Source organism: Notolepis coatsorum, assembly GCF_963971535.1.
Source record: "Notolepis coatsorum genome assembly, chromosome: 14".
Taxonomy (NCBI): Eukaryota; Metazoa; Chordata; class Actinopteri; order Aulopiformes; family Paralepididae; genus Notolepis; species Notolepis coatsorum.
The window spans coordinates 77,945,992-77,970,849 of NC_140178.1; the positions used below are offsets into that span (position 1 = coordinate 77,945,992).

Consider the following 24,858-nt stretch of genomic DNA (forward strand, 5'->3'; position numbering starts at 1 on the left):
CTCGTCTCTAACCCGCCTATACGCCTGCTCCTCTCCCCTCTTCTCTCTCCATTCATCTCTCTATCTGTCCTCCTCTACCAATCTGCTCTCTATTAGGCTGACCTTCGAAGCTTTTTTTGGCAATCGAAGCTTCGGGGCCGAGCTTCGATTTTAATTCGAAGCTTCAGAAAATAAATAAATAAATAAAATAAAATATTAATTTTTCTTTCTTTTTTTATCTTATGTTGTGGGACTTGTACAGCACTTTGGTAAACTTTGTTGTTTTTAAATGTGCTCTATAAATAAAGTGGATTGGATTAATTAATTAAGTAGCCCCTTTCGTGACTGTGACGCAGCCAACAAGGTTTCACTCGGCTGCGCTGCCTGGGTGCAGTGGGGCTGCTCTCACAGCCAACGACATGTGGGCTTATTTTAGAAACGGAGCTAGACAGATACATGTGGGCTTACTTTAGAAACGAAGCTAGACAGATACATGTGGGCTTACTTTAGAAACAGAGCTAGACAGATACATGTGGGCTTACTTTAGAAACGGAGCTAGACAGATACATGTGGGCTTACTTTAGAAACAGAGCTAGACAGATACATGTGGGCTTACTTTAGAAACGAAGCTAGACAACGGGCGGTTAGGTGGCCGAGCGGAGATTGCGTTCGTCACCAGCCCCGGAGCTGAGCTGGATTTGCCTGTTCGAATCCAGCTCACAGCTCCGGGGTTGTCACCAGCTTGGCTGGCCGTCTGCACTGATACAATTGGCTGTATCAGAGGGTGGGAGAAGCTGGCGGGGTGGGTCCGGGTCGTTGTAAACAGCGACTCCTACAGTTCGGTCGGGGGCGCCTGCTAAGCGCGGATTGCACGTGAGGGGGATAGTGTGGTCCTCCCACACGCTACGCCCTCTCAATGAGAATCCGCGCTGCCAGGTGAAAAGAAGCAGTGATTGGCTGGACGTGTGTCGGAGGAAGCACGTGGTAGCCTCCACTCTCCCAGATGATCTGACTGTGGGGGGTAAGTGCGCAGCGACCAGGAAGGGACTGGGAATTGGCATACGACTAACATTGGGATGGGAGAAAATCGGAGGAAAATGGAGGGGGGAAAAGACCAAAAAAAAAAATAAAAAAGAACGAAGCTAGACAGATACATGTGGGCTTACTTTAGACACAGCTAGACAGATACATGTGGGCTTACTTTAGAAACAGAGCTAGACGGATACATGTGGGCTTACTTTAGAAACGGAGCTAGACAGATACATGTGGGCTTACTTTAGAAATGGAGCTAGACAGATACATGTGGGCTTACTTTAGAAACGGAGCTAGACAGATACATGTGGGCTTACTTTAGAAACTGAGCTAGACAGATACATGTGGGCTTACTTTAGAAACTGAGCTAGACGGATACATGTGGGCTTACTTTAGAAACGGAGCTAGACAGATATGTGTGGGCTTACTTTAGAAACGGAGCTAGACAGATACGTGTGGGCTTACTTTAGAAATGGAGTTAGACAGATACATGTGGGCTTACTTTAGACACAGCTAGACAGATACATGTGGGCTCACTTTAGAAACAGAGCTAGACAGATACATGTGGGCTTACTTTAGAAACGGAGCTAGACAGATACATGTGGGCTTACTTTAGACACAGCTAGACAGATACATGTGGGCTCACTTTAGAAACGGAGCTAGACAGATACATGTGGGCTTACTTTAGAAACGGAGCTAGACGGATACATGTGGGCTTACTTCAGAAATGGAGCTAGACAGATACATGTGGGCTTACTTTAGAAATGGAGCTAGACAGATACATGTGGGCTTACTTTAGAAACTGAGCTAGACAGATACATGTGGGCTTACTTTAGAAACGGAGCTAGACAGATACATGTGGGCTTACTTTAGAAACGGAGCTAGACAGAGACATGTGGGCTTACTTTAGACACAGCTAGACAGATACATGTGGGCTTACTTTAGAAACAGAGCTAGACAGATACATGTGGGCTTACTTTAGAAATGGAGTTAGACAGATACATGTGGGCTTACTTTAGAAACGTAGCTAGACAGATACATGTGGGCTTACTTTAGAAACGTAGCTAGACAGATACATGTGGGCTTACTTTAGAAACAGAGCTAGACAGATACATGTGGGCTTACTTTAGACACAGCTAGACAGATACATGTGGGCTTACTTTAGAAATGGAGTTAGACAGGGGCGCCCTCGTGGCGCATACCATAGTGCCTCGCGCACCTACGCGGCCGACCCGGGTTCGATCCCAGCTCCTGTCGTTATTTGTCGCATGTCCTCCCCACCTCTCCTCCCGTTCGCCCTCTCCTCTGTCGGTCCTGCGTGGCCAATAAAAGCTGTAAAAATGCTAATAAAAAATAAAAATAAAAAATGGAGTTAGACAGATACATGTGGGCTTACTTTAGAAACTGAGCTAGACGGATACATGTGGGCTTACTTTAGAAACAGCTAGACAGATACATGTGGGCTTACTTTAGAAATGGAGCTAGGCAGATATTGGTCAGCCAATATAATCGGATGATGGAAGCATTTTATTGATACTGCGCTTTTTACCAAAATGTTTCCAAAATAAAGTGCCATATATATTGTGCATACCACACAATATAAGCAAAATGGCAGCATGTTAGAACAGTGTTTCGTGTTGAGTATCAAAGTCTTCCGTCTGTCTGGTTGTGGTTAGAAAACATAGGAGAAAGTTATAGAAATGTAGGGAAACCATTCTCTCTCCATCCAAGTTTCCATCCCAGTTGAGATGGGGGGTGGGGGGGTCAGGCATGGGTTTGGATGAGGGTCTTTATTTACACACAAAGGAGCGGGTGGTGGTGCAATGGCACAGGGTGACCTCACCGCATGTGGAGTCGTGTGGGGCGGAGGAGGAGGGTGCAGTAGGCTGAGCCCCCGGGCCCATAATGAGCCTCTGTTCTCTGCAGGACTTTGACTTATTGTGTCGTTCCGTCGGCGCTGGGATCATTTGTAAACAATACCCGCCTTCATCCCAGAGAACTGCTGGTCTATTCCTGCCAAGGCCTTCCTACACCCCTCTCATCCCCTTCCTTTTCATTCTCCCGTCTCTCTCTTTCACTTTCTCTTTCCCTCCCTTTGCCCTTCTCTTCATCTCTGTGTCACTATTCCTCTTCTTTACATACATGTGTTTTCTGCCCCCCCTCTCCCCTCCCCGCTCGCCCTCCGTAGCTCCAGACCACAGTGTGTGTAGAGAGGTGTAGCCCCCCCCCCAGTGCGGTGCCCATGTGAGCCTACTGGTCTGGTGTGTTTACCCTGTCCATCATGCAGCAGACTACTGAGACTCACACCCACAAACGGACCTTTTTCTGCCTCGTATATTTGGAGGAGGGTATTTTGCCTGTTCATACATGTGTGCGAAAACAGAGCAGTGGGCTTTTGTCTCTCTCTTTCTCTCTCCCTCCCTTTCCCCTCTCTCTCTCTCTCTCTCTCGCTCTCACTCTCGCTCTCGCTCTCTCTCTCTCTCTCTCCGCTGCTATTCAAGAGGCGTTCCATTGTGGGCGGGCAGTGCTAATTGCAGATGGAGTGGTCTTGGCTAAATATTTAGTGACAGTTTTGAAAGGCTGGAGGGGAGGGATCTCCCCTTTGTTTTAGTTTTTTTTTTTCATCCCTCGCGAGCGGAGCACACAGTGAACTACGCAGGGCTTTAACCTTCACCCAGCCTGCTAACACATCCCCTCAACCCCCCCCCCACCTCCTCCCCTCCGTCTTCTCTCTCGCCACGTAACACAGAGACTGGGAGAATATCCTCTCTCAGGATAGGAATAGAGAGTTATAAATAAAGCTGGAGAGAGGCAACAGATAGAGGAGGAGGGACCCAGCCAAAGCAGGGGGAGGGGAGGGAGGGAGGGAGGGAGGGAGGGAGGGAGGGAGGGAGGGAGGGAGGGAGGGAGGGAGGGAGGGAGGGAGATGTCGTCTCTCTCATGCCGCGCGAGAGCGGTGCAGCTTCTTGGCAGCATTTCAAAAATGAGCCTCAGAAGCCTGGTGAGCCTAGCAGACATATTGAGACGGGGATGGCCGCCGCTTCGCACAAAACCTAGCACTCCTCAGGATGGTTGGGAGACACCTCTCCACAGGTATTTCACTCCTCCGATGTCCCTCTCTTCCCTCTCTTTTTATCTCCTCCTGTTTTCAAACGAGCTTCTCTCTCTCTCTCTCTCATCTCCCGCATTGTTTTGGTGGCTTGTCGTTTCTATACAGCGTGCACAGATAATCCCTCTGAAAGAGCTAGGAAAGGCTCTGCGGTGCAGTGCGTCTGTGCCGGCGCTGACGGCTGTTAGTTCCTCTGTGTTGTTTGTTGTGAGCGAGCCAGGCGCGCGTGACGGAGATACAGATGGAAATTCTGCGCCTTTTTGGCTCTGGTTCAGGTCTGAGAAAATGGCGGTCCTGCACTACACAGCAGCTACGCCACAGAAGGACAGCACTGTGTGTCTGTCTGTCTGTCTGTCTGTCTGTCTGTCTGTGTGTGTGTGTGTGTGTGTATGCGCGTGCATGCGTGCGCGTGTGTCAGAAACACAGTGCCCCCCCCCCCCCCCCCTCTCTCACTCTGTTGCACTCTCACTCGTTTGCAAGCATTGTAAGAAAAGCTTGGCAGCAAGAGTGAAAGAGACGCACACACATGCTGTCACTCTCCTCTTGAGGCTGTGACACAATCAGAGTCTGTGCACGCGGAGCAGCACAACAACAACAACAACAACAGCAGCAGCAATGAAGCGGAACCGAGGCGGCTCCAGGGCAATTAGAGCAGGTAGTTAAGATCTGAAGCTGCTCCTCTTGCACTGACTCACTCCATATGGACACTGGGGGGTCCGTTCCAAAGGTTTGTAGATTCCTGGCGTCTCATCCTGACTCTTCCTCAGCGGAACGTCATGGGGGGGAAACCAGGAAGAGATATGAGGAGGAGGCGGAGGAAGCGGAACGTGAGAAGCGTAGTTTAGAGGAAATGGAACATCCCTGTTGACTCGCGTACCATTTCTTTTTTGCAACCAAATTTGTATTAAAGTGAAAACACAATTTACAACAAAGTATGGCATATTGATTAAACAGCCAAATATAGGTAAACTGGAAAAAAAAATTAAAGAATGATAAAAACAATAAAATGACATGTATTACACCATTGCATTGGTATTACAATGCACCTACATAGAATCCACAAGGAGCCAAATGCAAAAAGTAGAAAACAAACAAAAGAAAAGTGACCACCACCCACGCCCCAGGTACAATAACACACACTCACACTAGGGACATTTGTTATTAATTATCAGCACTCCATCAATATGATCAGAGACATTATATATCCTTATTACATGGCGTTTTAACATTCGCCAAAATGCTTGATTGTGATTGGTCAATAGCGCTCCGTTACCCCTAGCACTGCAGCGGTCAATTATTTCTCGATAAGTGACCGCTGCTATGGGCAACGGCGCAATAATGACAGCTGTTAGGGGCAACAGAGCGCTATTGACCAATCACAATCAAGCATTTTGATCGCAGTCACGAAAGCTATAACCTCGTTCCCAGCTTTATCTCGCACAGCTGCACTACATCAGGTTCAATCACGTCCACACCTGCCGGCGATGACAGAGGAGCCACAGAACAACTGCGTCTGCATTTGATCTCATCTTGTCGATGGTGTAAAATGAATTATGTATATTGTTAGTAAGTTAGCCATGTAATAAGCGGGATAATGTATAGCTATACTCAGTCATTGTCGCAAAATAATTGACCTTCACTGCGTTTAGAACACCTCGGCTGCGCCTCTGTGTTCCAGAACTCCAGAACGTGTCGGTCAATTATTTTGCGACAATGACCTCGTAGCTATACATTATCCCTTACCTAACACACACTTACTGAACTACAGACACAGATACAGACAATGCATTTTTTTTTTACTTGGTGATATTAAGCATTGAAAAATCATTTAGCAACAGGACGGACACAGTTACTGGGATGGTCACTGATACCAGGTCAGACAGCTTGTCTGCCACATTAGCCCAGAATTGTGAATCTGGAGAACAGTCCCACTTAATGTGAAGGAAAGTACCAAGGGTCTTCATAGTACATAAACCACACAATTAATTTATCATTTTCATACAGTGGAGTTTACGCAGGGTTAGATATGTTCTATGGACATAGTTAAAATGAATCTCTTGGTGGTTAGGAGGTGGGAGGCCTCCTTAACACATTGACTGCCACGCTTCTATCCATCAATGTATGATCACTGCCACCAGTCTAAGCCTATGGAGATGTTTACCTTCTTTGCAGGGCTATAACTTTTTAAATTGTATTGCTAAATTGACATTACTATGGCCCATTCAACATCGATTATCTATCGTTCAGGATGTAGGAACGTTATACTTTTTTTTTTTTTTTTTAACTTTCTTTTTTAGCGTTTATCGCTTTTTCTGGTCAAGCATGACCGACAGAAACAGGTTGAAATGGGATGTAGAGCAGGGGAAGACATTCTGAGAAATGATGGCGGGTCCGGGAATCGAACTCGTGTCCCCCAGATCCGTGACGAGCACGGTTTTCCCAGACGCAGAAATAGCGCCGAGATATGCGGTGAGCTACGGGAGCTCCCCACGTTATACTTTTTCATTCATAGATTCATACGAAAATACCGTCTAGAATATAAATATGTTTTTATCGTTTTCTGCAGTAATTCCTAGAACGCTAGTTATAGGCCTAAATGCATAATATAGATTATCGATTGCAGTTTATTCGTGATACACGCTATATTAAAGAATCCAACTGAATACGATCCTAAACGTTATGACTCATCATGCGCGGATGAACGGGGGGGGGGGTCGTTTATAATTCCGTGATCGTCAGTAAATGCTTTATGTAGTATGGGTGATATATTGATCAGAGCAGTTTGCATTAATAATAATAAACACTCACGCTGAAAATGACGTCATTGAACTGACAACATTTATTCTGGGTAAAATATTCATTTTGACTATAGAAATACGGACCTGGAGAGAATTGGGAAGACTAGTCCATCTGTCCAAGTCTGCATTAAGTTCCTTAATAATTGTAAATCACAGTGCGGTTCAAGGATGGGAACATTTCTATCCCAAAATGCTTAAAGTGTTGGACAACTGGGATATTGGCCAGAGATTGCAGCAGTCTAGCTGGTTCATTGAGGGGTAGCAGGGCAGATTTGGACCAATTCATCTTAAAGCCAGAGAGACAGCCAAACTCTTCACAAATGGACAGCAGATTAGGAATAGACTATTGGATTTTCCATGAAAACTAAGGAAATGACGGTAGTAGGTGGTATGTGTCACAAACTGAAATAGGTTGTACAGCTGATTGACGAATAATTTGGGCTAGAGGCTCAAGGGAAAGCGCAAAAAGTGCTGGACTCGGGACAACCCTGACAAGTAGGGTTGGGTACCTTTCACATTTGAACAGATACCGGTACCTGTGAATCGATACCGGTACCCAACGGTACCTTTTTTCGGTACTTTAGTCTCTAAAAATGTAATCTACCTACCTCAGTTGTATAAAAAAAAATTCAAACTTGAAATAACCACACTTGCGACCGTTTTCAGCTTGCCATTGCCCTGACTGCTTTGTTGTTGAATCATGTCAAATCCTAGGTAAGCATATATTGTGCGTGTGAACGTTGACGTGGGGGGAAAAAAGTAATATTTGTAAAAAAAATATATATATATATTAAAATTACAGTACCGAAATGTGGCACCGACGGATCCCACGTGAATCCGTACTCGGTAGTACCGACGTGATTCGGTAGGTACCTTTTAAAAGTACCTAATTCGAGGGCGGCTAAGTGGCGCAGTGGGCAAGGCGCTCGCCACTAGTGCAGGAGATGCTGGGTTCGAGCATTGCTACCAGCTTGGCTGGTCGTTCATACTAACACAATTGGCAGTGTTAGGGGTGGGAAAGCTGGTGGGTGGGTCCTGGTCCAGCGACTCCTACAGTTCGGTCGGGGCGCCTGCTCAGCGAGGAAAGGATTTTTTATTTTACCTTTATTTTACCAGGTAGTCACTTGAGATCAAAGATCTCTTTTTCGAGCAAGACCTGGCCAAAATGGCAGCAAAAACAAAAAACAAAACATACAAAAAAAATCCTTCCACACGTTACACCCTCTCAGTGAGAGTCCGCGCTGCCAGGTGAAAAGAAGCGGTTGATTGGCTACACATGTGTCGGAGGAAGCATGTGATAGCCTCCACTTTCCCAGACCGACCGTAGGGGGTAGAGTGCGCAGCGACCAGGAAGGGGATTGGGAATTGGCATAACGACTAACATTGGGATGGGAGAAAAACAGAGGAAAAAGGAGGGGGAAAAAGATTAAAAAAAAAAAAAAATAATAATTCGGTACCCATCCCTACTGACGAGAGGACCTAGTAACCGGGAACAGTACAGAGGATAGTTGCCCAGTGAGCACCAGAGCCGAGGGGTTAGAGTACAGGACCTTGATCATATGTATGAAGCTCATACCAAAACCCATTTTACCCAAAACAGCCCATAAGACCATTCAAGTCTATCAAAGGCTTTCATTGCGTCAAGGGAAAGCACTGTTGCCGGGGCTTTTTTGTCCACCGCAGCATCTATTATATGAAGGAGGCGTCTTAACATTATCAGTAGATAGCCTAGATTTAATGAACCCTGTCTGATCACAGTTAACTAGTACTGACATGTGGTCCTGGATGCGGCGGGCAAGTACCTTAGCATATATTTTGAGATCTGAGTTCAACAAGCTGAGTGGCCTATATCTACTGCATTATGTGGGGTCCTTGTCTTTCTTTAATAGAAAAGATATTAGGGCTATATTAACATCCCAGACATTGTAACATTGTTTCTTTGCATGGCAAGTACTGCCTCCTTCAGTTCATCTAAAGGTGCTCCCATAGTCGAGCAGACTGTACACAGAGCAGACTCCGCGGAGCTTTCATAGTCGAGCAGATCTCAGCGGACGTCCGCGGTCTATTTCCTACATTTCTCGCACCAGTTTTACTACATTTCCCACAATTCTGTCTGTTCTACTGTACTGGCAGATCAGAGGGAACATTATCAGCGAGAGAGAGAGAGAGAGAGAGAGAGAGAGAGAGAGAGCTTCACGGGCTCATCTCTCTCCTCGCGCCACCAATCGCTCGCGCAGTGTCACATTTAATGCAGTTCGATGTCAACCAAAACGCCGAGCAGCGTTTTGTGTGACACCAAGTCAGCGGCGCGGATGTCCGCGCGTCAGGAAATAGGAGCTTCGCACCTGTGGGTCTGCTGTCCGCTGAGATCAAAGCTCAAATAGCCGCGCGGACCTCCGCGGAGTCTGCTCTGTGTACAGTCTGCTCGACTATGGGAGCACCTTAAGGACATCGGTTCATCAAGATGCATAGAGTCAGCTGCTGCGAGTTGTGGTAAGTCTAGCTGTCCAAGAAAGTCACTGCACCTGTCTTTGTCCAGCTGAATCTCTGACTGGTATAGGTTGGAATAGAAGGTGCGAAATGTCTAATTTATAAGATAAAATAAAATTTACATTCTAAGTCTGACATAATTATCGTTTTTTTTTCCAAATGTATTCAAGAGTAAACATCCTAACCATTTCACAACAGCAGCCATAGTGTATATTTTCAGCAATACGTTTGTTTACCAATAGGTTAAAGTGTTATTAGTGAGATTTTAGTTTTTGAAATGTGTTGTTTTGATCGCATGGATCTGCCATTTTGAATTAGCGGCCGTCGCTGAATGATTACGATTGTAGTCATTTTGAGAAGAGAACATCCAGAGCTCTCAATGAGCGTTGGAATTTCTAAAAACTACACTTCCCAACGGACTCTAGCTGCCTTCAAGCAAATGACTTGTGTATGCATTTCTTTTTCTGGATTATATACCACAAAACTGAACGTTATTGGCATATATTGGAGCGCAGTTCGTTTGTCTCCCCTATTGTGAACATTTAGCAACCATCCAATTTGAAATCAGTTTCAAAATGGCGGAGCTGTCGCAAGAATAAAAAAACCTACTGTACATACAGTAGATTTCATTATCTGTTCTTCATGCACGCCTGGTGATACTAAATCCAAATTGAACTTTGCCATTGGAAAGAGTAGATTTGGCCCAATCCATAGTGTGCAAGTTGGCTATAATAAGGTAATTTATTGGCCTCATATTCTATATTCTATAATAATATTTAAAATTGCAGAATTCAGTACTGTATCTGGGTCATTGACGGATAAGACTTTTCAATAGGCCAATTTTAAAATACAAAAAATAAGGATATATTTGGCCATTTTTCAAACATTTGGAATGTAGTGTATACATGTATATCTAGGTCAACTCCTGAAAAGGGGGTCAATGTCAGACTTTGCAATCAAAAGTTAGGGGGCTAATAACCCTTGCCATAATTTCAGTGCGCCCCCTAACTTTTGATTGCAAGGTCTGACATTGACCCCCTTTTCAGGAGTTGACCTAGAGCCCACCAAGGTCATGCATATCAAATTTGGTCAATGTCAGACCTTGCAATACACTGTAAGGCACTGTAAGGCTACTGTCCTGCCTCACTTCCAGTGATGAAGCTAAGCTATGCTAACGGAGCGTCTATTCCCAAAGCTAAAATGCACGCACAGAGACAAAAAAGGTATGTATCTTCTTGTCTAACTCCAGGGAAGATGTTAAATAAGCTAATTTCCCAAAATGTTGGAGTTCCCCTTTAAACATTCAAAAAGTTAAAGTGCAATACACATTACATGCTTCAGGAACTTGAACATTTCACAAATGTCCATTTTCATGTCCTCATATCATCATTGGTTTTGTCAATGTATGAGAGCGAGAAGGTGGGTTAAGTAGCATCACTTTTGTGATGGTAGTCACATTGGACAGGGATTAACAATTTAAGTCAATAATAAAAGGTAAACAGAGTTGTATGTATGGAATAAAAATTAAACACCAACACAGTTCTATAGTCAATAAACAATAACCACCAACATAGTTGCATGGATGAAATCAACGCTAAACAACTACAACACAGTTGTATCAGTTCCTTTTTAGGGATGGCACGATACCACTTATACATGTCCGATACTGATATCACAGCCTTGAGTATCTGCCAATACCGATACCCATCCGATACTCTCTTAAAAAACAAAAACCTGTGTTTAACCTAGCCATCTATAAAACATCAAAAACTCCCCTAAAGGAAGAAATACATACCACACATGACTCAGTTATGCAATAGTGCTGCTGCTTTTTATTTTGTTCAAATTATTTAGTTAATACGTTAATAAGACTACAGCGATTTCATGACGGCTTCCTGTCCTCACGTCTAAAACGTCTGTTTACCGGTACAATGCGTGGAGAGTTTCCAATCATTGGTAAACAAACATAGTGCTGAAAATATACACTTTGACTGCTGTTTTGATAGGGTTAGGGTCTTTGCTCTTGGCTACATTTGAAAAAGAAACACAACATTGTACCTATTTGAGATAGCAGTGTCAGCGATAATGACGGTTTGGCAACATGAAGTGAGGCTAAGCGTCGGAAACCTACATTTTCAACAACAGAAAGGGGCTGGTCGTCCAGCACAATAAATGTGGTTATTTTCTCGGTTTTCTTCAGCTTTGCTTTGTTACTGTCTGCAGAGAGTTTCTCTCGCTTCTGAATGGTTTCCAGCTATGTTAGCTGCTGCGACAAAACTTTTCCTCTTGGCATTCGTTGCACTGAACTCTGCATACTCCCTTTCCATGATTAATCTGCAAGTGTTGTGTGGTGTTGAAGTTTCCAGTGTTGCTGCCACCTCTAGAAATACTTGCGTCGCAGATATTACACTTGACTGTGTCGTGTTATTCCACAAGTATACCCTCTGTATTTGTTTGTGCGTGTCTTCATTCTGTTAGCTCCACCATACAGGTCCGTTATTATCCGCTCTTAGTCTACTCTGCCCTGCGTACCTGTCTGTGACCCCAGTACGGTGGCCTGTACTCTGTGTCGTATTAATGCACACACATTAGCATAACACCACAGGCTGTTTTGCCTTTTTCTTCTTTGAGCTTAAAATAACTCCACACAGCTGACATGATCGCGGCACGCTGCTAACAAGTTGACTTACGTTTAGCTAATGCTAACGTTGTTGTCACGCTACTACTGTTCACGTGATGGCATGCTTTACGGCCTGTATCGGATCGGCCGATATCCAATCCTGTGAATTTGGCCAGTATCGGACCAATACCGAGACTGAGTATCGGATTGGTGCAATCCCTAGTTCCTTTTATATTATCTCATGGTAAACTGCAGGCATTTCAAATTGAGGTACATGTGCATGTTTTAACAAATCAGGCAACCTGAACACCTAGAATAAGAAGCACACCAAAAAACAAAACAGATATTTTTTACATTTAGTTAAATTATTAACGTTCGGTTATGACATCATACGGTGACATCATGAATGTTCCAGAACGTTCGATCATGACATCATACTGTGACATCAGAAATGTTCTAGAACGTTCGGTCATGACATCATACTGTGACATCACAAATGTTCCAGAACGTTCGATCATGACATACTGTGACATCACAAATGTTCTAGAACGTTCGGTCATGACATCATACTGTGACATCACAAATGTTCTAGAATGTTCTATTATGACAAATAAGCCGGTTCAATGACTTTATCTAAATCCAATCAATATTCCTAATGCCGTTTCAATGTAAGGTTATAAAAATAAACATATAAACATTCATACAATACAATATAGCTTTGGCTCCTACAGTCAACATTCCCCAAAGATATATCAAACACGAAACAAACTTTGATCAGATTATAATGGAGATGTTGCACAGTGCAATCCACTGAACATTTATTGTTGAAATATGTCACTGTTGATCATGAGCTGGATATATAACCTATGGTTTCAAGGGATGTTAAACACTGTAGAATCAAAGTAAATGTTAGTGATTCAAATCCTCATTTAGAGGTAGGGGATCCACCACAGCTTGCCCTGCTGCTCTTCTCTACTTCTACACCAGCCAGAACTGGTGGAGTGTTCTCCATGGATGGTGGTGTCAGGTCCAGCATCGCCTTTTCCATCTTTTTCCTTCTCCCTGTAACCTCTGGATGCAGCCTTCTCCCTCTCCGATAGCTCATCTGACTTCACATGGAATCTTGCCCTGTTGTTTTCTTCTCGCTGAAACAATAGTGTATAATGTGATACTAATTCTGGTGGGCTAAATTACATACAAACTTAAGTTCAAGATATTACAGAAAAGGTCATTCCTAATCCTACTAACATGACGGTTTGAAATACACCAGAGAAAGATATACTGCATGTTACCTATAGTTTTTTTTACCTCTCTCTTTTCCTGGCAAGATAGTCTACATTGACCCGCTGTCTGTAGTGAGTGTCTGTTTGCTTGTTTGTGCCATCTAGAAAATAGGTTAAACTAGTTAAACATGACTAATACATGTACAATTACCTAAATGGAATGTCATGCTATACCGTTTTAAAAATGTTCTCATAAGATGGTACAATACTCGTAATACTCGTAAAAAAACGTTAATTCCTAAATAGGAATGAAAAATGACAGAAATGTTGAAAAATATATGTTAAAGTATACAAAGAGTTATGCTAAAACAAAGAACTTTATGTATATAAAACATGAATAAAATATAAATATACAGAAACTACAAATACAGGACATATATCTATCATCTAAAACACTCAGCAGTGGTCGCCCCACATGATACTCGGTCGCCCAGATGATGTTTTTAAGGTCAGTCAAATATTACAGGCTAACCATTAGCTACAGAAACCAAACTAGCTAGCTCTTACCACATGTCACTATCAAATTCATCATCAAAATATAGATTTTCAGATAAAACGTATTATTCACAGTTTTGGGGCGGTCGTCCCACAAGACATCCAAAAGTGGCAATTACATTACAGCAGTTAAAAAAGAGATTTATTTGCCAATATGAAAGAGACTTACTAACCTGCTAGTTGTTTCTCTGGGTCCCTCACATGTGACTGGCTGATGCAACATCCTGTCCTTGAGGTGGTTTAAAAATAAAAGTCCCACAATTGTGTTTTCTTGATGGTCGCCCCAGATGATATTTCATACACATTCGTTTGTATATTATGATGGAAGTATATGTGCTAATAATAATAATAATAATAGATTGAATTTTAAGAGAGAAGCGCCTTTCTCAGACTCAAGGACACTGTACAAGGAAAGGATCGAAAAAAAATAAAAGTAAGTAATAAAATTGAAAAAATATATATAATAAAATACACAAAAGATCTGTGTATAGTAACAACAAGAAAAAACAAATAAGATAAGAGATAAAAATAAATAATAAAAAAAGGAGGCAAGTTCTGTCCAATTGGATGAAGTGGTTAAAATTAACAAACAAACAAACAACAAAACAAAACAAAACAACGGAATCTGTGGCTTAAAAAGAGTCAGGGGTGGGCTACTTGGGAGCGGGGCCGTGTTGCGTGAAGGCAAGTGTGAACAGGTGGGTTTTTAGCTTGGTTTTGAAGAGGTTGATGGTGTCAGAGCCTCGGATGAGGGGGTAGAGGGAGTTCCACAGTCTGGGGGCTGCTGCAGCGAAAGCTCGGTCTCCCAGTGTGGAACGCCTGGTGCGGGGGATGGTGAGGAGGTCGGAGTTGGAGGATCGGAGGCCTCGTGCTGGAGTGTAGGGGTGGAGTAGGTTGGTCAGGTAGGAAGGGGCCAACCCGTGCAGGGATTTGTAGGTGAGGAGGAGGATCTTGTAGGGGATTCGATAGTTGATGGGGAGCCAGTGGAGTTTTTGCAGGGTGGGGGTGATGTGCTGCCAGGGTTTGGTGCGCGTGAGGACCCTCGCAGCAGAGTTTTGGACGTACTGTAAACGATCCAGAACCTTCTTGGAGGCACCAAGAAGGACTCCGTTACAGTAGTCGAGGCGGGAAGTGATGAAGGCGTGAATGAGTGTTTCCGCTGAGGTGTCGGAGAGTGAGGGGCGGAGGCGGGAGATGGTTCTGAGGTGGAAGAAGGCGGATCTGGTGACAGACTTGACGTGAGGGTGAAATGAGAGGGTGGAGTCCAGTATGACGCCCAGGTTCCTTACCTCTGTGGAGGGGCAGATGGAGTAGCCATCCACGGAGAGAACAAGGTGGTCGATCTTTTGGAGGAGGGCTGGGGAGGCTACGACTATGAGTTCGGTTTTCTTACTATTGAGTTGGAGGAAATTGGTGGTCATCCATATTTTTATGTCCTGGAGGCAGGCAGTGAGGGAGGGGGGAGGAAGGGGGGCCGAGGGTTTGGTGTGGAGGTAGAGCTGTGTGTCGTCTGCATAGAAGTGGAAGTGGAGGCCGTGTTTCCTTATGATGTCACAGAGTGGGAGGAGGTAAATCATAAAAAGGAGCGGACCTAGCACCGAACCCTGAGGAACACCCTGTTTAACAAGTGCTGGAGCTGACCTGGAGCCCCCGAGGGAAACATACTGCCACCTGTTGGTGAGGTAGGATGTGAACCAGGACAAGGGGGTACCAGTGATGCCAAGGACACTTTCCAGGCGGTCTAGGAGGATTGAGTGTGAGATGGTGTCGAAGGCAGCTGAGAGGTCCAGGAGGATGAGGATGTTGATGTTGCCAGCATCAGCAGCCATGAGGAGGTCATTTGTCACCTTGATCAGGGCGGTCTCGGTGCTGTGTTTAGCCCTGAACCCAGACTGGAGTGGTTCAAACAGGTCATGGTAGGCCATATGACTCTGTAGCTGGGCGGCTACTGCGCGCTCGAGGACCTTGCTGAGGAAGGGGAGGTTTGAGATGGGGCGGAAGTTGTTGAGGTTATCGGGGTCCAGACCGGGTTTTTTTAGGATTGGGGTGACTGCTGCCACCTTTAAGTCAGCAGGGACGGAGCCAGTGGACAGGGATGAATTAATGATGTCTACCATGAGAGGGCAGAGGGCAGGCAGGCCAGCCTTCACCAGGGTGGTGGGCATAGGGTCCAGAGAGCAGGTGGAAGATTTAGAGCCAGACACCAGCTTCGTAATGGAGTCGGTGTCCACCAGGGAGAAGGATGAAAAGGAGTGGGTGGGATGGGGCAGAGGGTCATGTTTAGCAACCGGAGGTGTGGGGGACACAGGAGTAGACTGGAGCTGCTGGTAGATGGCGTCGATTTTGTTTTGGAAGAATTCCGTGAATCTGTTGCAGAGATCAGAGGAGGTGGTCTGGAGGGGGTTGTCGGGGGGCTTGAGGAGTTTGGTGATGGTGGAGAAGAGGGCTTTGGAATTCCCTTGTCCTTTGGAGATGATATCGGAGTAGAAGGAGGACTTGGTGAGGGCGAGTCTGTAGGAAATGATGTGGTCAGAGTAGGCCTGGGCATGGACAGCGAGGCCTGTTTTCCTGCAGCGCCTCTCCAACTGGCGGCCCTTGGCTTTCATGGAGCGGAGCTCAGGGGTGTACCAGGGGGCTGAGTGTGTAAATGTGACGGTGCGGGTTTTGAGGGGTGCGAGGGAGTCCAGGATGGCAGCTAGGGCTGTGTTGTAGGTGTTCACCAACTCAATGGTTGAGAGCAGCTGAGGATCATGAGCGAGGTGGGAGCTCAGGGCGTTGGTGAGGTCAGTGGGGGTGATGTTTTTTGTGTTCCTGTACGTCATGGGGCGCTGTGGGCGGCCAGGGGAGGAGGGGAGAGAAACTGAGAACTTGACGGCAAGATGGTCAGCAACGTGGAGGTCCACGCCACTGAGATTGGAGGGAGTGATGGTCTCGGTGGAACACACCAGGTCCAGTATATGGCCTCTGGTGTGGGTGGGGAAATCTACATGCTGGGTGAGATTGTGGCAGTCAAGGAGGGACAGGAGGTCGTCGGAGGCGGTGATGTTGTCAACGTGAATGTTGAAGTCGCCAAGGAGGAGAATTGAGGAGATGGATGAGCTGACAGAGGTGAGTAGGTCAGATAATTCCGAAATAAACACAGGGGAGGGAGGGGGGGGACGGTAGATCAGGATGACAAGCACAGGCTGGGGGCCAAGCAGTTTGAAGGCAAGGCATTCAAATGATGTAGCAGGAGGGGTGGGGACAGCCTTAACCTTGAAACAGGTACGATGGAGAACAGCAAGTCCACCACCCCGCTTACCAACACGGGGTTGTTGTAGATATGTGTAGCCTGGTGGGGTGGCCTGGTTGAGTGTTAGGAACTCATTTGGTATCTGCCAAGTCTCGACAAGGCAGGTAAAGTGCTTCATAATTTTGTCAATGAATGCAAAACATGTTTGAAATTATGCCAAATAGGGCAAGGGAAATATTTAAATAGATTTAAAGTGATTTTAATCCGGTTGTCCAAATAGAAGTCAATGCTGGACGGTCGCCCCACATGGACATTTGACACTTCAGATAGCAGAAAAATGACCAATAACTCGAATGTTTGGAGGAGTTAGAGTGGGTCTGTATATGGGGAAGGCATTAGAGATACATGTAATCTTTTTATGAATTTTAATGTTTTTTTTAAGGTAAGAAATTCAGTGGGACAGAAAAAATAGGCGTCACGTCATTGACCCACCTACAAAACCTTCTGTTTAATCCTCTTCCCTTTATTCATTTCCTTAGATTTTTTGTACATGTGATCTCAAGAAGGTACTGCACGAGCTCAGTGGCAGTTTCTTATGTCTGGTCATTTTTAGTATTGAGAGAGAGAGAGAGAGATCCTCAGCCCTTGTGTGGGTGAATGTAACAAGTTCCTAACGTTTTCTTTCCCTTATTATTTCATGCACACTTTATTCATTGTTTTAAAATAATTATTAGTTAGTATTAACGCGTTAACGCACAATTCTTTAACGACCAGGACCCACCCACCAGCTTTCCCACCCCTAACACTGCCAATTGTGTTAGTGTGAACGACCAGCCTGGTAGCAACACAGAGAGCTGGGCTCGAACCCAGCATCTCCAGCGTTGGTGGCGAGCGCCTTGCCCACTACACCACCTAGCCGCCCAGAAGCAAGCATTTGTTGACTCATGTTGATAAGAGTATTAAAACTTGAAAAATATCCGTTTAAGGTAGCTTTAGAACAGATACAAAATATGCAATTAATTTGCGATTAATCGCAAGTTAACACTTTGATTGCCTAAGGCTAAATTCATGATATACCATCCCTTGCCAGCTCTATTTGTCTATGGAAAAGTTCCCCTTCTTTGCAGGGCTATAACTTTTTAAATTCTATTGCTAAATTGCCATTATTAGGGCCCATTCAAGGTTCTATATGTATTGTTCATTGTGTAGCAACGTTAAACTTTTTCATTCACATATTCATAGTAAAATATGGTCTAAAGTATAAGTATGTTTTCATCTCTTTCTGCAGCTTTCTCCAGAACGTGATTTATAGCCCCAAATGCATTATATTGATGATATAGTCAAGTTAGACCGCGCTCACAAGTACTCACACTGGGTGCTGTAATCCCATAAAGTTCAGTATAACAAAGCAGGGTAGCCAGACCAGCACTCACAGGTTCAATGTTTTTTTAATTGGCAGCCTGAATCAAAGCAGACATGTTTCGGACAATGTCCTTCATCAGTGGTATGGCTAGCACTGGAAATGAATTCAAGGTGATGATTAAATACACCTGGCAGGTAAATGACACGGCAGGAAATGACATCACAACGCAGGTGTGCCTATGCAATATGACTAAATGAATGACCTATCAAAATAGAGTACAATCATAATTTATACATATGTATAGATATATCTATATCTATCATCAATAAATATTTATAAAAAATACAATACAAAACGAAACAAAATTACCAGAAAACTTGATAACATATAGCATGCCCTTTCATTTATAGGGCTAATTGAGCCACTTTACTTGAATTGAATTAATTAATTTCAAATTATCCATAGGGCATCTAGTTTGGCAACAAACAACATCTTTAATCAGACCAGAAATAACAATGTGGGAGTAAGGAGGTTAAAGGAAACAGGTTAAGACGTTCTCTTCATTCATACCTTTAGGTTCGATACAATTAAACAGGTGGATATAATAACATTCACGTTGCAGCAGCAGCTTGTGTCTGTCTCCACCTCGCGCTGGCCTGAGTACTAGCTCTAGTCCCATATATTTGAGGTCGTTGACGGTATGCTTACACTTAGAGAAATGCCGAGCTACCGATGACTTGACATCTAAATTCCTCACAGCACATTTGTGTTCACTTATTCTTGATTTAAAGGCTCTCGTTGTTTTGCCCACATAGGAAAAATTACAAGGACATTTTAGCAAATACACCAGATTGGACGAATTACACGTTATCTTGTCATCATTATCACATCACATCATTATATTGATGATGAAATACAGTTTAGTAGGATTTCAATTTCAATTGGACGTACTTCTAGAAGTTTCTACGTATCATGTGATGATGACCGGATGGGCGGGGGATCGTTTATAATTCCGTGGGCAGCGTTATATCATTCATCTAGTGTGGGTGATATGATCATCAGAGCAGTTTATATCGAACACGTTAAAAAATAACGCTGAATCTTACCGTATCTTCCTCGCGCCGTTGGACGATGAGCGTGGAACTGAAATATTCCTATTATGGGATGTAGAAATACGCGATCTATTTCCAGGTTGTATAATAGTATATACGTCCAAATCATGTTGTTTATCGAGTTATTGGCAACGGATCGCTATGTATTGTGTCGAGATCGAGTCCCGGGACCTATAGAGAGTGCCCGGAAGTAATATGGGTGAATAGCACATCGTCCTAGTAACTTCCTCTTTGGCGATTGCGCCGATCGGCCACCAGATGGCGCTCTTGAACCGCTAGAGATTTGAGAGGAGCTCAGAACTGTGTGTGAAGGCTGCGGATGGAAAATATGATTCCGATCACAGATTTTTGAAATATTGATATTAAAGACGAGTTACGGCGTCCTCGGCAACTTGAGCATGGCGGGGAAGGACGCCTAAACACGTTTTCGGCACTTAAAGTGTTAACTATGGACAGTCATGCAATTAATCAGATTAAATATTTTAATCGATTGACAGCCTTAATATAATTATAACCGTTGTAATGAACTCACAATGTTTACCTTGTGGGTTTTAGGAGCCTTTGTACAGAGACAGGCTGCCCACTGGGCTAGTGCTGCATGTCAGCCAGAGGTAAAGAGCCGTAGCGGTCAGGAGATTGAGGTCAAGGGTGACTTGGCTGCATTGCTTCTGCTGCTGGGTGCTTCTCTGGGGTTGCCTCCTGCATGAGAGGCTGTCGTTCAGGGTGCCCTGTGTGGATGACACTTAACCGGTTGGGAAACAGTCACTCCGGTCTCCGTTCTTGAAAGGCCATTGGGCTGGTGGTGCACCTAAGGATGGGTGACGTGAAATATTTGATCATGTTATTAGGGTAATCAGTGTTGGTTTAGTAGTGCATGACTCTAGATGTGTTACTATGGCAAAGGAAGCGCATGGATAAACATTACTGTGGCAGGCCTTGTGCGCCGCCTGTCCACACATGGAATGATGCTTATGTCATTCCAAGATGACATTATCAAAATACTAAGGCAATTTGGACAGAAGGAAATTGACCCTTCCCAAACCCTTCCCTCTTTTCTTGATCCTCCAATGACAACTGTCACTGTCCAATCATAACTGAATCGACAATCATGATTGGAGGATCAAGAAAAGAGGGCAGGTTTGAGATAGGCCAGGGACCTTTCTATCGATTCAAGTTATGTGGGAAAGAAGCCTTATTGAGTTTGTCTTTGGTTGATAAAACATTAGCACGATTTAAAATAAAAAAATTAACGAGGTATCTATTTGTCATCAACTAATTGGTTGATGGCGTGCAAACAAATTCTCCTTTGTTGTCTGGTCACGGTGCAATTCAATGTGTCAGGATTGTATCTGTTGTTCTTTTGATAAATGCTTTATTTGCCTTGTCATATTAGTCATGCTGTAAAGTAGTTTACAGTGTTAGTCAGTGTGGGTGGTATTGATGTACATTAGTATGGTATGCCTCCCACCTATAATTAGACCTCTTAGGTGTTGCCATGGTAGCTCATCCATACCAATGTGTGGGTGGGAGTGAACATACTTAACTTACACCTCTTCTCTTTCTCTCTCTCTCTCTCTCTCTTTCTCTCCTCCGGTCTAGAACTGCACCTGCAGAGTGGCCAGGGAGCCCAGTATGATAATCCCCTCTGGGGACACCTGCCAGCCAATCGGAGTGCCACTAGTGCCACAGCTTCAACCAATCCCAGCAGTTGGGATCAACTGATCATTGACCAGAAGGACACAGAGGCGTGGCCCTCCATTACCCACAGCCAGAGCCAGGCCCCTCCAGGAGGATGCTCCTCGGACACTGACCCTGGTGCTCCAGCCAGCAGCAGCATTAGTAGTATGAGTATGGCCACAGGGGCAAATGGCCAGACAGGCCACTTCCCTGCCAACCACCCTAGCAGCAAGGCCAGCTCTGGGCCCGGCCCTACCAATCACACTGGGGCCGGCATGCTCTCCAGCCAGGCCGCAGCAGCCAATCGCGGCTGGGGATCTGGGCCCGGACCCACCCACGGCCCCCCTCAGTCCTCAGTGGGGGGTGATGGGAAGAATGACGGCCTGATGGGAGGAGGAGGCAGCAGGGGTTGGGGCTCCTCCTCTTCCAACACCAACTTTAACTTGAACCTGAACCCGAACGCCAACCCATCTGCCTGGCCTGTGTTAGGGCATGATGGGGCTGGCACAGGGGGAGGCAGCTTGGGAGCCAATGCCAACTCCACCCCTCAACCCCCACCCAACCTCTGCAACCAGCCCGGCCCACCCCCAGCCCAGGACAACGCCAGCGCTGGAGCCATGGGTGCCAATGGCAACCCCTCTGGAAGCGCCTGGGGTGGCATGATGCCCTCTGACCCCTCTGAGCCACACCCCTCCCCGTCCACGAATGTGTCTTTCAGCTCCGAACCTCAGAACCTTAACACTGATGGACCAAATCACACTAACAAGCAGGAGCCCCCCAGCCCAATCCGGAGCCTGCCTAGCTGGGGCTCCATGGGCCAGCCCCCATCCAGGGCCCAGCAGGTCAACGGAGAAGACGGCAGCTCTGTGTGGGGCAGCGGCGGAGAATCAAAGGCTGCCTCGTCCAAGGAGGCATCCGGCTGGGACTCCGGTTCAGGCTGGGGTCACGGAGGAGGTGGGGCAAGTAACTCCACGGGCTGGGGGGACCAGTCCAGTGGAGACTGGGGGAAGCAGCACTCTGCAGAGGTTCAAGGAGGCTGGGATGCCCCTTCCTCTCCTCCCCAGGATCAGCAGGCTAGCTCATGGAGCAGAGCGATCAGCACAGCCGGCGCTAGCGAGGGCAGCGGTGACAGCATGGATGGACGCTCCCGCCACAGGGAACAGTCCTCCAGGGATGACCCGGCCCCTCCGCAGCCTGCTCCGGACCTGGACCCCAGGGTGCTGTGTAACACAGGCTGGGGCCAGACCCCTGTCCGCCAGCATACCTCCTGGGACATGGAAGAGGCCAACCGGAAGAATGATGCAGGCGGCACAGACTCCTGGGGCTCTGGCCCCACCACGCCCAATGACCCCCAGGGCCCTTCCAACACCAACATGGGCCCCCCTCAGAGGGCAGACTCTGGGAGCAAGAATAATGGCCCTGGTCCTCATGGATCTGGGCCCCACGGGTCTGGTCCTCATGGGCCTGGCCCCCACGGATCTGGTCCTCATGGGCCTGGCCCCCACGGATCTGGCCCCCACGGGTCTGGTCCTCACGGATCTGGGCCCCACGGGTCTGGTCCTCATGGGCCTGGTCCTCACGGATCTGGTCCTCACGGATCTGGGCCCCACGGGTCTGGTCCTCATGGGCCTGGTCCTCACGGATCTGGTCCTCACGGATCTGGGCCACACGGGTCTGGTCCTCATGGGCCTGGTCCTCACGGATCTGGTCCTCATGGGCCTGGACCCCACGGATCTGGGCCCCACGGGTCTGGTCCTCATGGTTCTGGTCCTCATGGGTCTGGTCCTCATGGGTCTGGACCCCACGGGCCTGGTCCTCATGGGTCTAGTCCTCACGGGCCTGGTCCTCATGGGTCTGGACCCCACGGGCCTGGTCCTCATGGGTCTGGTCCTCATGGGTCTGGACCCCACGGGCCTGGTCCTCATGGGTCTAGTCCTCATGGGTCTGGTCCTCATGGGTCTAGTCCTCATGGGTCTGGACCCCACGGGCCTGGTCCTCATGGGTCTGGTCCTCACGGGCCTGGTCCTCATGGGTCTGGTCCTCATGGGTCTGGTCCTCACGGGCCTGGTCCTCATGGGTCTGGTCCTCATGGGTCTGGTCCTCATGGGTCTGGTCCTCATGGGTCTGGTCCTCACGGGTCTGGTCCTCACGGGTCTGGTCCTCACGCGTCTGGTCCTCACGGGTCTGGTCCTCATGGGTCTAGTCCTCACGGGTCTGGTCCTCATGGGTCTGGTCCTCATGGATCTGGTCCTCACGGATCTGGTCCTCATGGGCCTGGACCCCACGGATCCACAGGCTGGGGTGGAAGCATGGCCCCAACCAACCAGTCCAGCTCTGGCTGGGGAGATCCATCTAGCATCAAGAAGCCCCCTATCGGGCCTGGGGGCTGGGGGAACCCAGCACCAGGGGGCCCTACCACCAACATGCCTAAGAGTGGTGGTCAATCTTGGGGAGAGGAGAAGTCCCCCAGCTGGGATGATCCTCACAGCAAGCCCAAGTCCCAGGGTTGGGGAGAGCAGCCCAAAGCCTCTCATGGTTGGGGCAACAACGGAGGAGGAGGGGGTGGAGGGGGAGGAGGGGGGAATGGTAATGGTAATGGGGGAGACTGGGGAGAACCAGGAGACGGCAAGAAAACCAGCCCCACTAATCCTGGTTGGGAGGGAGAGGCCGGCGGCTGGAAGGACAGCTGGGGAAAGCCTGCCACGGGACCTGGAGTGTCTGGAGCTGGTGGAGGTGGGGGCTGGGGAGAGTCGGTCAGCCAGCGCCCTAGTGGCCCTGCCCAAGGTTGGGGGGGCAAGCCCCAGGAGGCGCCCAACGGCGGAGGAGGAAACGGCAACGGAGGAGGAGGAAACAACAACGGAGGAGGAGGAAACGGCAACGGAGGAGGAGGAAACGGCAACGGCGGAGGAGGAAACGGCAACGGCGGAGGAGGAAACGGCAACGGCGGAGGAGGAGGAAACGGCAACGGAGGAGGAGGAAACGGCAACAGCGGAGGAGGAAGCGGCAACGGCGGAGGAGGAAACGGCGGAGGAGGAAGCGGCAACGGCGGAGGAGGAAACGGCAACGGTGGAGGAGGAAGCGGCAACGGCGGAGGAGGAAACGGCGGAGGAGGAGGAAGCATGGGCTCGTGGGGGGGATCCGGCTCAGTGAAGCAGAGTGCAGGCTGGAGTGGCAACAAGCAGGAGCCCTCAGCAGAACCCACCGGCTGGGAGGAGCCCTCCCCTCCCTCCATCCGACGCAAGATGGAGATAGATGATGGTACCTCAGCCTGGGGAGACCCCGGTACCTACAGGAAGTCAGTCAACCTGTGGGACAAGAACAACCCGGGGACATCCCAGAGTAAATCTACCCCCAGCGGAGGCAATAACCCCCCAGGCCCTAGCAGCAACAACCATCCCCACGCCCACTCTCATCCCTACCATGGTCCCCCTCCACCCCTCCAGGGCCACAGTCATGGTCCCCAGAACCCTGGCCCCAACAGTGGCCCCATGGAGCCAGCCGTGCCTCACCCATCTGGGCCGCCTCACAGCAGACCTCCCCTCATTGCTCAAGGTAAGGCACAATGTAGTGTGAACAATGTTGAAAACTGCATTACATTACATTTCATTACATTACACTGAACACTCCTGGCACCACAGTGTTATTATTTGATGTTTGCTTGAGAGACG

At 47.2% G+C, this 24,858-nt stretch overlaps 1 protein-coding gene across 1 annotated transcript in view; it reads left to right on the forward strand.

Annotated features, from left to right (window-relative positions):
* The window catches only part of tnrc6c1 (trinucleotide repeat containing adaptor 6C1), a 232,364-nt gene that overhangs the window by 154,178 nt on the left and 53,328 nt on the right, over positions 1 to 24,858 (forward strand). Inside the window, exons 5-6 of the mRNA XM_084329916.1 lie at positions 21,113 to 22,642; positions 23,486 to 24,742. Of these exons, the coding sequence (XP_084186042.1) occupies positions 21,113 to 22,642; positions 23,486 to 24,742 (2,787 nt within the window). The remainder of the gene's footprint in view (positions 1 to 21,112; positions 22,643 to 23,485; positions 24,743 to 24,858) is intronic.